Raw genomic sequence first — 12,969 nt, 5'->3', positions numbered from 1 at the left:
GACGTGATTCTCCGGAAAATAAAGCCTTTTCCGGAGGATCTCTTATTCCTACTTTCAAGTGTAGTGGATACATAATCAGAATGTTGGTGGTAACTATCAATATAATTTTTTATATATATTTAATATATGAGAGAGAGAGAGCACACACCATGTATTGGTGGCTGCTGTTCCACAAGTCTGAGCCTAGCTCCCCATTCTAAACTGGTTCTTAGGGTCTCTGCCACATCATGATGTCTCTTATTAAAGTTATGGTTCTGCTGCTTTTTTGTCATGGTAGCGGGGTGGCCAGACCTGACCTGTGTGGGACTTCAATGCCATGCACCAGGTCACAACGCTTAGAGCCAGAAGCCCTGATGAGTAATGGGTAGACACACTCTCCAAATCCCCCTGCCCCCACTTCTCTCACCCTCTGCAACAGGTCAGGATTAGAGTTGTGAATGCCAGGGCAAACTGGTGCATATACCGTATTTTCTGGCGTATAAGACGACTTTTGATGCTAAAAAACATCCCCCAAAAATCGGGGGTTGTCTTATACGTAGGGTATACAGGCGGCGGGGCATCCCAGGCGCGCCTGGGCTGCCCTGCCACCCGAGCCCCTCCGCGGCTTTTCCTGAGGCTTTGCAAAGCCGCGGAGGGGCTCCGGTGGTGGGGCAGCCCAGGCGGCGGGGTGCTGCGCTTCTGAGGCTTTGCTCTGGCAAAGCCTCAGAGGCGCGGGACCCCGCCGCTGCTGCGACTTTGCTCCCGGTGCCTCTGGTCTGCTGGGGACCGTCTCCAGCAGACCAGGGACACTGGGAGCAAAGCCGGGGAGGCGGAGGGGTGCTGGGGTATAAGACGAAAACCTATCTTTTAACTAAAAAATTAGGGGGTCGTCTTATACGCCCAGTAGCCTTGTACGCCGGAAAATACGGTATGTAATGGCAAGTCATAAAAAAGACAAAGTAGTTGGTGGGTTGTCTTAGTATTGTTTCCCAAAGATTTTACTATTAGGGATGTAAGCGACTAGTCAACCAGTTGACTATCCAATAAGCTAAAGCTTATAAGATGGTTGACTAGTCCCTCAACTAGTCATTTCTTCTGCCCTTTGCTGCCTCTAACCATTGCTGGGGGGAGCTGACTTAAAAGCTGGTTCCCCCAGCACCATCTCTGCAGGGGGTAGCAGGGACCAGGCACGAGCTGGGAATCAGCTAATGAATACGTTTCAAAGGCTGAAGCACAGCAGGGGAACCCAGCTGTCATGGCTCCTTCCCCACTCTGGCACAATAAATGCAGGACTGGGGGCCAGCAAAAGTACCCCAAACCTTATCTACCAGGCTTTGGTATAAAACTTCCCCCTAAAATCTTAACAACCTAGATTTTGGGGATAAAATCTCTGCTGCCACTACCCAAATATTAATAAAGCAACCAGGGAGAGACTACTTGGGAAATCTCATCCCTAAAGTACAAACTAGGACACACAAATTAACCACTATCAGGTTAATAAAAAGAAAAGAGAGAGAACTTTTATCATCACCACAATATTCCTGTTGCAAGCGTAATGACTAGCTGGAACAGTAACAAAATAATATACTCACAGAGGAGAAATTTACCATGGGCCAGGAACTTAGTTACAAAGGAGAGCAAAACCCATTTTTAAATGCACAGACCAGATCCCATTTCCCAAACAATAAAACCTAAGGCATTTATCTAAACTTTATCCTACTTACAGATGTGAAGAGTATTTTCTTAGAGGGAGACATCCTGTCCCCTTCAATAGCTGGAGAGAAACTACACCCAGAGACAAAGGAGGGAAACCCAAAAATTCCTTTGTCCTAGTTTGAGATTCCTACCTACATTCCTATTGTCTAACTCTACCTGAGTTAGGTATAATTCATCCCTTAATCCCCATGCTGCTGGCTGACCCTCATGATCATGACACCAGCACAAGCCAGGAATTAGCTGGCCTGATTCACACCAGGTCCCCCCAGCTGCGCACCAGTCATCAGGCTCTTAATACATTTAAAAGGTAGAGCCGCAGTGGGGGTTAGTCAATACTCACTAATAGATTAAATAAATGAAATTAGTTGATTAAATGAAATGTAACATCCCTATACACTACCAGACCATCACACCAATGAGGTGAAATGTTGCTATGCTCCTGTCACCTAAGCCCCCACTACTCAATATCTACAGTCATAGAGTGACATGTTTGGAAGAGTCCAGGAGCAGAAGAACCATCTGTTCCGTGCTTTCCTGTGCTCCAAAGTTGTTCCTGCATAGGCATAGACTCAGTTATTAGCCAGAGTTTGACCCAAAGTATCCAGCATGCACAGAATGCAGAGGAAAATACTGGCCTATATTTATATTTTCTAATAATTAAAATCCTTTAACATACAAATGTTGATTTATGATACTGTACTGCAAAGAAAAAGGATAGCACCTATGTATATGGTTTATACTTTTAAGAGCAATTTCCCAGAAGTAAAGAACATTTACTAAGCATTTTCAAAGTAATTTGGTTGAGGAAAAAATACAGCATATCAGTGAACTGCACAAATACTAAACTCAGACTAATCCTACATAGGCTTTGATGATCCTAGACATTAACATACTAATTCTTACATTAAGTTTTCTTAGCCTATTTCTCTTCCATACTAGTACAATTATATTTGCCTTTACAGCAAAAATCTGAAAAAATCTAGTTTGAGATTTTTGGTGTTATTGCACAGTAGAAAAATCTTGGTAGGGCTTCTAATTGTTCAATAGTTTCATGCAATAGTGAGTTCAAATTAAAAACATCAACAAGATAGGAAAGATGGACTTGATTTCTTCTTTCTTACGTCAGTTGTACAATGACATCAAACCCAGTTAATATAAAAGTCAAAACCAACTAAATGCTTATTCAAAAGTGTTATAACACTCCCATGTGTCTTCTGTTGTTTTTCTTCAGAAATACAGTTTCCGCTTACCTACATCTTGTAACAGACTATTTCTCAGCTGACCAGAAAAATGATAAAGTTTTTTCTCATGGTGAACAAACAAGGCCAAACAAGACTCTCCAGGTATTATGAACATGTGGAAATTCCTAAGCGGACAATGCTAGAAGCTGAAGTAATCAAAAATTGCCTTTCCCGTTCAAAAGAGCAAGTATGTTTGTTTGTGTGTCTGTTTGTTTTGGTTTTTCTTCTGATCGAAATTGAACCAAAAAAAGGAATATTACATGGTGAACTACATTCAAGAAATATTAGAATGTTGTGTGCGAGGTGAGGTGTTCCTGCCAATGTATTTCTTGACATGAATGATCATACGGAAATCTGTGTTCTTTTTCACTACAGTTAGTTTATTGTAAATGTAGTGCAAGAACCAGCTTCTCTCAAGAATGACATTTCCTTTCCAGACATTCTATAGAAATTGACATATACTACATAATAGAAACAAAACTAGCATTAAAGAGAAGTGCAAGAATTTCTCTGTATTCCTGAAATATTTTGGCCACACAGCCTCTCTCAAGGTCAAATGACTAAAAAAATGGTGTGGCTTATCCAACTCCAAAGTTAAGAAAACGATTGTGTTTTCACTTCTAGGACTTCAATTACTTTGGGGATTTTTAAATATCTTCCCTTTTACCGAATACAAAAGTCTCTCTTTTTTTTTTACAGAGATATTGGAGAATTCTAGACCTGTTGTACAAGTGTAGAGGGCTTGTTTGAGCCAGTACTCCTACTCATGAGTCAGTACAGGGTAGTGACAGGGTTCCTGTACTTTTGTTAGCTCTGTATTGGATTATTCTGTATGTTTTATATTCTACTGTGTGCAAAGAACACTCAAAGGCTTCAACTAGTGTAGAAATTCTGTCCACTCAGCATAGTGGTACTTCTCTCAGGCTGTGTCTACACTGCAGGGTTTTTTCAAAAAAGTAGCCTTTTTTTGAAAACTTCACCTGCATTTAGACTACAGCCACGTTCTTTCGAAATTAAATCGAAAGAACACAGCTTTTCTTTCGATGGCGGTAATCCTCATTTCACAAGGAATAACGCCTTTTTTTGAAAGTGTTCTTTTGAAAAAAGGCGTTCTTGAATGCAAACAGGGCTTTTTCGAAACAGAGCATCCAGACTGTCTGGTGCTCTCTTTCGAAAAAGCGGCTCACTTTTTCGAAAGAAGAGGTTGCAGTCTAGAGGTAGCCTCAGGGAAATCATTGAACATGTGATCTGCAGCCTGCACTGACAGCCTATTTTTGGGTGCAACTGAAGGTGTTAGTTCTGATGTGTAAAGCATGAAATAGTCTGGATGGAATCCTGCCTGGCCCTGTTGAAGCAATGGGAGTTTTGCCACTGACTGCAGTAGAGCTAGTCATCAAGCCCTGGCTACGTCATAGTTCTTCTCTCTCATTTATATGTTACTAGAAGATTTACTCAGTGTTGCTCAGGTCCTTAACTCAATTAGTTTTTGGAAAATAAAATTAAAATACACATGCTTCATTGAAATCATAGGTCTGGGGTAGAGCTGCCCTGGGGAGAGAGGACTACCCTAACTGCCTCTTACTGCAGCAGCTTGGGGCCAAGTGAAAAGGGCCTCTCCATGGCCGCTGCAACTGTAGCAGCACAGCTGGAGGAGAGGTGCATGTCACCTGGCGGGGGCAGATCCAGGTTAGTCTGCCCTCTGTGCTCTCCAGAGTGAGGAATTCAGCAAACTGTGCATTTTTCCCTCGTCCCCTGATGAAGGGAAGCAGCAAGCAATGTTCTTGTGTGAATTGGGGCAGGGAAGAGGGAAGCTTCAGCCTCCTTGCCTTGCCCACCCTCACTGGAGGCACCTAGGAGGTGGGAGGCTCAAGGATGGAGCAGTTCCATATGGACTTAGGGGTGCATCCCCAGCCACCTGCTTTCACATGCCTGGTGATTGTCTCTTTTCTGTTTAGTTTTGAGGGGGAAAAATCCCATTCCAGGCACATCCCATTGTCCAGACACAATCACACCCTTACCTTACTTTAAGTTATTATAAGAGGAAGCTGTATACCAAATTTGGTGGTCCAAGCTCTTCATGTTTAGCAGGAATTCTTGAACAGACAGAATTCATGTACAAATGCTCTCAAATATATAGTAGACTATAGGAACTGAGACCAGCTGAAATGCTTTGACCTACAAGCACCCCTAGTTAAATGTGGGATGGGTTGCAGGCAGCACATAAGAAATATGAAGCAGAATCTCTTAATCTCCCTTGCCTAGTTATTGTCACCTGACCCTGCACATTGAACTATATGTAAAAGAAATTATCACAGCTCTGCCAAGTAGTAATGTCAGCCACAAGGATTCAGAAATCATGAATCAGACCCTAAAAATCATAAGAGTATCTTAAGTCATAAAATTCTAAAAAGCAAACTTGAGGTTTTATTTGCCTTCTGGTTTCTGAGCATTTGAGTTTCAGATCTGCAACCACAAGGGTTATAAAGGTATCTATATTTTTAAAAAAAGAAAGCTGGGATATACAGCCGGTCCCTGACTTACGAACGAGTTACATGCCAAGCACTTGGTCATAACTCGATCTGTTTGTAAGTTGGACCCAATTCATTTCAATGGGACCATGCTGTTCGTAAGCGCAGATTGCATTCGTAACTCAGGGCTGCGCTTAATGGGAGGTTGTTCGTAAGGACAAATGGTCATAAATCTATGTTTTTGTACCTCAGACTGGCTGTACATGCAATTACATGGCTCCAAGAGTTGAGGCTTAAAGGAAAAAGTTAAATATTTCAAGACTCACAATAAAGTGACATGATTTGACAATACTGCACAGTGGGCAGGGCTTTGCAGATCCATTTCCTATCAAGGGAGAAATCAGTTACATGGAATGTGGGTTTATTTTTACTGCCCGCCCTTATTTATTTTACACTCTGTATACCAGTACTAGAACACAGATGGCCAGACATCACACTGGCAATCCTCTCTTTCCAGAATCTCAGCAAAGGCACCATTGCCCAGTTTTGAAAATAATTTTGCCACAATAATTAATCTCTCCTTAATTAGAGAGATTAAGGTTGAGAGCAAACTCTACTGCTTTTTACAATAGATCTCAAATTAATAATAATCAACATTTAAAAAAAGTTTAACATTGCTCACCTTTGAAGAAGAAGGGTCTTGTGACACTGTGTAACACCACCAGCTGGGGACTCATGCCTTAACAACATATAAATGAAGAAATGATGTTTTTCTGCCCTCCGCACCCATAAATTGAAAGAAAGAAAGCAAGAAATGGAAACACATTGCCCTAACATCATTCATAAACTAGATATAACTTTCTACCTAACAATGATTTTTTCCTGTCGTCTTTGAAATCTTTTTTGTGTGGAGAGGTAAGTGAAAAGAAAAGGGATGCTCAACTGATCGGGATGCTGTTGAATCGTGAGCAAATCATTCTAGCATTGTGTCCCTCAAGTTTTCCCCATGTATAGAGTGTGAATAAAACTCTCCTTGATGTAAAGTGATTTGAGAGCCACAGGTGAAAGGCCCTAATAACTCATTGATTTTTCTTCACTTCAGGAAGGACATTATGGGGTGAAGACTGAGAAACCCTTTGTACTTTGTGAACCTGATTTTTTCCTCCTTGAAACCAGTGTAAATCAGTGAAGTTAACAAGTTACATACATGAAACTTCTGTAAATGAGAGATGAGGCCCTGTGTGTATACATTACAGTATATTTAATAAATACTAGCGATGTTAAAATGTTAATTTCAGCAGTTACATGTTTATAAAAATATTCAGTGATTACACATTTACACTGGTGGGAGGGACTCTGCAAGTATTGGCTCCCAAGGAGCCGCCTCCCCCCACGCTGCTGCCTCTGTATCACCATGAAGGTTAACAGATAAACCTAGACTGATGGGTTAACCATTTACATATTTGCACATCCCTAATAATACATAGTGTCTAGTAACAACTTACGACTAATGTGGTAGTTAATGTTTAACTATTTGTGTTTTTATCTAGTGCTCTTTCATTGAGTATAAGGATTTTAAGCTGGTGTATCGACAATATGCAGCCCTTTTCATAGTGGTTGGAATCAATGAAACAGAGGTAAGACATTACATTTAATCGGTGGGGAAAAAAGTAAGCACAATGTGATTTAAATTGATCTTTGACTGTATTGCTGTAGGCAGTAGGGGCCATCCCTCTGCATCGACCTCTGAGGGAGGCCATACCTCTTCACAGTACTCTCAGAACAAAGAAAGGGGAGGGGAATTAGCATTTTTGAATGGGCCCCAGCCTTCAAGCAGGGAGGGACCACAAACAAGGCTCTGGCCTGTACTCAGGCATAGCTGGAGCCACAATCACTGATTATGGTAGGAGTGGGCAAGAAATGCCCTGTGGACCGGATCTGGCCTACCAAGCCTTTTGATCCAGTCTACAGCCACCCCACTGGGACCCCCAGGCAGATTTTCTACCTGCTGCAGTCTCAGGCTGCTCAAAATGGCTTGCTGACACCCCTTGCAGGGCAGAGACTTCAAGCACTGCCCCTATTCCTAGCCCAATCATCGCAGCTCCTATTGGCTGGAAACCAGCCAAAGGGAGCTGCAATGATTGGGCCGGGGTGGGAGCAGCACCTTCCCCATCCAGAGAGCAAAAAGGCACATGGAGTGAGCAAGCTGCCATTTTGAGCAGCCTGAGACAGTGGCAAGCAAAGAGCCTGCCTCCATATCCTGCTGGGCTGTTGGCTGGGAGCCACCTATATAAGCACCTCCCAGCCAAAGCCTGCCTCTAGTACCCACCCCCTCTCATATTCCAACTCCCTGCCCCAGTCACCACCCCATCCTGCCCAAGGTCATCATGCAAACCCTCTGCACCCACCTTCCCCCAGGTCACAACTCCCTTTCAGACCTTGCACCCCTTCCTACTTTCCTCTACCAGGTCGGAGCCCTATCCTGCACCCATACCGCCCCCCCAAATCCTGCACCCCAATCCCCTGTCCCAGGACACAATCCCTTCCCTTCACCTAAATTCCCTCTGACCCTACACTCTCTTGTACCCCAATCCCCTAAGCCAAGCTCCCTTCTGCACCCCAACTCCACCCCAGACCCTGCAGCCCCCTCCATAGAAAAGTACAGCCCTTAATCAATTGCTAAAATCTTCCCTCCTGCCCCCCTCACAAATTATTGTCCATCCTTGGCCTATAGGGTCTAGAAGGGGTTTCTGAGGAGCACAGGTTTCATGGACTAAGGAGGAGGAGTACTGCTACCAGTCTAGGACCCTAATAATAATAATAATAATGGCAGAGTGTTCCACCACTGAATCACTGGGGAGCTCCGTCTGCAACACATTGACCTTCTATCAGACCAGCTCTTAACCAAACTGTTGTCTAGCTTCCTTAGGCAGAATGTCAGGGGTCTCAGGAAGCTCAGGCAGGCCCTTGAGTGCCTTGGTTCTTCTTGGCATCCCACTCCAGCAGCAGGGAAGACTCACCTGTCTCTCTCAGCAACTCAGTCCTCAACCCCAACTGAGCTGTTGCGCCAGCCTTTTATACTGTTCCACTCCTCCACTTCCAGTGTGCAGGATATGGTCCTCCTGGCTCCACCAACTAGGCAGCTTGTGGCATTCCCTCTGCATCTGTCTTTGAGGGAGGCTATACATCCTCACTACAGCCTTGTATTCCATCTTTCCACAATGCAGTTTCACAATTTCTGTTAAATTTCAAGATGTCATTCTATCAAACACCCTTATTTCTATCACCTAAAAAGTGGTGTGTAGGAAAAGTAGTAGTTTCTTTGTATTTCACGTGACTGTTTCCTGATAAGATACTAATATTACCTTGCAAACAGAGTTGGGGTTTCACAAGAGATATCAGCATCATTACAGACAAGCCAGATACCTAGACTAAGATGCCTTTCTGACCACTCATTGTGCTAGATTTTACTGGGGTTAGAAATGGGTCCAGAAAAGCAAGCAGCTGCCATTAGTGTTCATACTTTGTACAGATCGAGTGCTGCTGGAAACGAATACAAAAGCTTGTAACATAAAAGGATATTAGCTACTCATTGCTGTAATGGAAGAGTGGGGAACCTTTTTTGGGTCAGGGGCCGCTGACCCACAGAAAAATCACTCGGGAACGGCACACAAGTGAGGGGGGGGGGGAACCCTCAAACCCTCACTGATGTGGTACCCCAACTGAGGAGACATTCCCATTGCACACTAGAGACTAGGGGGGCCCAGCCTAGTAGATTTTGTATTCTCTAGCCTAGCTATGGGGTTGATGGGGGGAGGGGGAGAGAAGAGGTGCAGCTGGAGCACCAGTGCGGACTCCCCAGTGGGGGAGGGGTATGGTCCCTGAGCATCAGGGGCTGGATTCAAGCAAGCTGGAAGGCCACATATGGGCCACAGGCCTCAAGTGCTCCACCCCTGCTGTAATGATTTCTAGGTCAGTCAGAGTTGTACTGACATACTACCTATGCATGTGGTTTGGCTTAGATATAGCATATAATAATGATATATCTACAGGTACTACTAAGAGAGCCTAAGGTAGTATATTTATTTGTGCTACTCGCTGAATTATTTTCTGTCTGCATTTCAAAAAAACACACCTCACATTAAAATAACATGAATGAATTGCATGTTTATCCATTAATTTAATATTTAACTTGCTTTCCATTTATATTTCAGAATGAGATGGCTGTATATGAGCTAATTCATAATTTTGTGGAGGTTTTGGACAGATATTTCAGCAGAGTGGTGAGTGAGCCATGGAATCCAGTGCAAAACATTGCTGTGTCTTCACTACTGTTTGAATCTGTAAGCTAACACAGGTTAGCTTTTCTCCCTTTTTGCATTGTAGACATAGGGTATGTCTACACTACCCCGCTAGTTCGAACTAGCGGGGTAATGAACTAGCGGGGTAATGTAGGCATACCGCACTTGCAAATGAAGCCTGGGATTTGAATTTCCCGGGCTTCATTTGCATAAGCGGGGAGCTGCCATTTTTAAAAGCCCGCTGGTTCGAACCCCGTGCAGCGCGGCTACACGGGGCTCGAATTAGGTAGTTCGGACTAGGCTTCCTATTCCGAACTACCAGTACACCTCGTGGAACTAGGCTGTGTCTAGACTGCATCCCTTTTCTGTAAAAGGGATGTAAATTAGACTAGGTGTACCGGTAGTTCGGATTAGGAAGCCTAGTCCAAACTACCTAATTCGAGCCCCGTGTAGCCGCGCTGCACGGGGTTCAAACCAGCGGGGTTTTAAAAATGGCGGCTCCCCGCTTATGCAAATGAAGCCTGGGAAATTCAAATCCCGGGCTTCATTTGCTAGTGCATATGCCTACATTACCCTCCTAGTTCGAACTAGTGGGGTAGTGTAGACATACCCATACTGTATAAGGATAGAGAAATCACATAGCATACCATTGTTGTATTTTCAGAGCATATTACATTAGAATAAGTATCAGGTCACTGTATAATAGGCTTGTAAGTCCAACTAAAGGTTGTGGTGGAAACCAGAGCCAAGGGAATAAATCTGTACTGTATTAAATTACCAGTAAGTCTGAGTATTTACAGAATTCTAGCAGCACTGTTAACTTGTGATGGTGACAACATAAGAGAAAAGCAACCACTATTAAAAAATAGTGGGAAAGAAAAGAACATCTGTCTTGCTCTAGAGGGACATTTTGTCAAATTTGTATTTTTAGATTTATGATTTTAAATATTCTTGCATGTGCTATGTTGTTGTCAGGGAATTTCTATTTTTAAATTCAGTTATTAGACTTTATGCTGCTGTACCACAGAACTTTTACAGAATCAGGAGCAGTTTTATCAAGGTTGCCTATGGGATTTGCCATTGTCATTTCCCCTTGATTTTGATGCTAGCTACACAACTATAATCAGGCACACTGGATTGGAATGTATGCCTCTGGGTGCCTAGTGACTTTTTGTAGGGAAAAAAAATCTTAAGTATTAATTTAATTGATCATTCTCTTGGGCTGTGTCTAGACTGCATCCCTTTTCCGTAAAAGGGATGCAAATTAGACACATAGCAATTGCAAATGAAGCGGGGATTTAAATCCCCCCCCACTTCATTTGCATAAACATGGCTGCTGCTCTTTTCTGGCTCGGAGCTTTGCCGGAAAAAAGTGCCAGTCTAGATGGGGATCTTTTGGAAAATAAAACCTTTTCCGAAAGATCCCTTATTCCTCTTTAAAAATAAATAAATAAATAAAGAATCTTTCGTAAAAGGCTTTATTTTCCGAAAGATCCCCATCTAGACTGGCGCTTTTTTCCGGCAAAGCTCCGAGCCAGAAAAAAGCGGCAGCCATGTTTATGCAAATGAAGCGGGGGGGATTTAAATCCCCGCTTCATTTGCAATTGCGATGTGTCTAATTTACATCCCTTTTACAGAAAAGGGATGCAGTCTAGACACAGCCTTAAAGTTCAATTTTTGTGATACACAAAAAGCTTTTAAATTGGGATGTCAAACTCAGTCAGTGGAGAGGGCTGAATTATGTTTTTCTTTAGGGTCCATAAATCAGAGCTCTGAGTGTCTGCCATATGATATCGTGAATCCACAGCAAACCTCGCACTATGTCAGTGGACAGTTGAATAAAAATCAGGAGTAGAATATTGGACCCTGACCCAGGCATAAGGAAACACAAGCCATGTCTACACTACAAAGTTAAATCAGAAAAAATGAAATTTGCATATTGCAAATTGCCTATCTTTTTACAATTTACTTCTACAAGAGGCTTTTCTGAAATTTGGCCCATCTACACAGGGCCAGATTTTGGAAAAACTTTTGGAACATCCCTTTTTCCTTGTAAAATAAGGTTTACAGGGATGCCACAAGAACACATCTGCTTTTCTGACTTCTTTTCCAGAAAAGCGGACGCATTCCTTGGACCTCTGGTATCCCAGAAAAGCTCTGCAGTCTAGACATAGCCACTGTGGCAACTTTCATCTCCCCCTTCCAGGAAACTCCACCCATCTTGGACAGAATTCTAACCACAGACAGGGCTGACAAAACACTTCACTGGCCCTAGGGGAGCTGGTTCCAGGGTCCCGCCCGCAGCAGGGAGACTAGCCTTCCTCAGCCAGCCCTTCATCAGCGCTCGGGATGCAGGAAACATGGTGCTGGGAGCTCTGGCAGTGATTTTAAATGGCCCAGGATTCTGGCTGCTCTAGCTGTGGAGGTAGTGGCAGCAGTGTCCATGAGCCATGAACCCTTTTAAATTGCTAGACCCAAGGGCAGTTGCCCTGTTCCCTCTCTTACTTCTCCCCTGACATTGTCCCTGATCAGAGACAGTGAAGGAACATATGACAACGTAGTCCTACTCATTTTGGAATGGAGCATTCTGCTGGGAGTGAGGGGCACAACTGCATCCATATCCCTTAATGTAATGCTTAATGACCACGAGGTAAATGCTAATTCATATATCAGCTAACTAAAACTGATGCTTATCTTTTTTTTTTCTTCCAGAGTGAATTAGATGTATCCTTTTCAGTATTACCACGAATCCATTTGTCATTTTTTGTATTCCTATTCTTAACGGCTTGTAGTATTGTTTGGCAGACATTCAAGGTAAAGCAGTCCAATGTTATGATTTAACAAATGAATATTAGAATAAGTAGCACACTCTTGGGGCACAGCAGAAACAGCGGTTGCTACTACTACTGAGGAACCTTTTATTTAACATCTCAATAGCAACATAAAGACAGTGCTACCATGGAGCAAATTTTTTTCTGAAGGTGACTGGTTACAATGAGATAGAGGGCTTGGTTACAAAAAGAATTGTATAATCAGGTTTTCATACAGAGAAGTGAGGTGATGGATTATTTTTGGTTTGCTTTTCTGTTGCAATATTTTTTTTTAAATTTTAAATGCTTTACCAATCACAAAGAAAATCATCACAGTAATGACTTCAGCCATGTTAGAAAAAGGTTACCATTGTTACAGAACTAAACTTGGGCTGTTACCCGGAGAGCTGGGGTAAACAATTACTGTGCTGTGAGCTATGCAATTTAATTAGAG

At 42.9% G+C, this 12,969-nt stretch overlaps 1 protein-coding gene across 6 annotated transcripts in view; it reads left to right on the top strand.

The window, feature by feature from the left end:
- The window catches only part of AP4S1 (adaptor related protein complex 4 subunit sigma 1), a 45,789-nt gene that overhangs the window by 8,425 nt on the left and 24,395 nt on the right, over nucleotides 1-12,969 (top strand). For 5 of the 6 annotated variants that reach the window (XM_006116375.5, XM_089778450.1, XM_089778448.1 and 2 more), the window contains 4 exons: nucleotides 2,927-3,123; nucleotides 6,955-7,041; nucleotides 9,619-9,687; nucleotides 12,418-12,429. In XM_006116375.5, coding sequence (XP_006116437.1) covers nucleotides 2,986-3,123; nucleotides 6,955-7,041; nucleotides 9,619-9,687; nucleotides 12,418-12,429 — 306 coding nt within the window. In that variant the 5' untranslated portion in view covers nucleotides 2,927-2,985. Of the gene's footprint in view, nucleotides 1-2,926; nucleotides 3,124-6,954; nucleotides 7,042-9,618; nucleotides 9,688-12,417; nucleotides 12,520-12,969 lie in introns of all 6 variants that reach the window. The other variant, XM_075926986.2, reaches the window with a different exon arrangement.

The sequence above is a fragment of the Pelodiscus sinensis genome, chromosome 5 (assembly GCF_052426305.1).
Source record: "Pelodiscus sinensis isolate ZL-2025 chromosome 5, ASM5242630v1, whole genome shotgun sequence".
NCBI classification, from domain to species: Eukaryota; Metazoa; Chordata; order Testudines; family Trionychidae; genus Pelodiscus; species Pelodiscus sinensis.
Note: the sequence above shows the minus strand (reverse complement) of the source record. Positions and strands in the feature narration are given on the sequence as shown.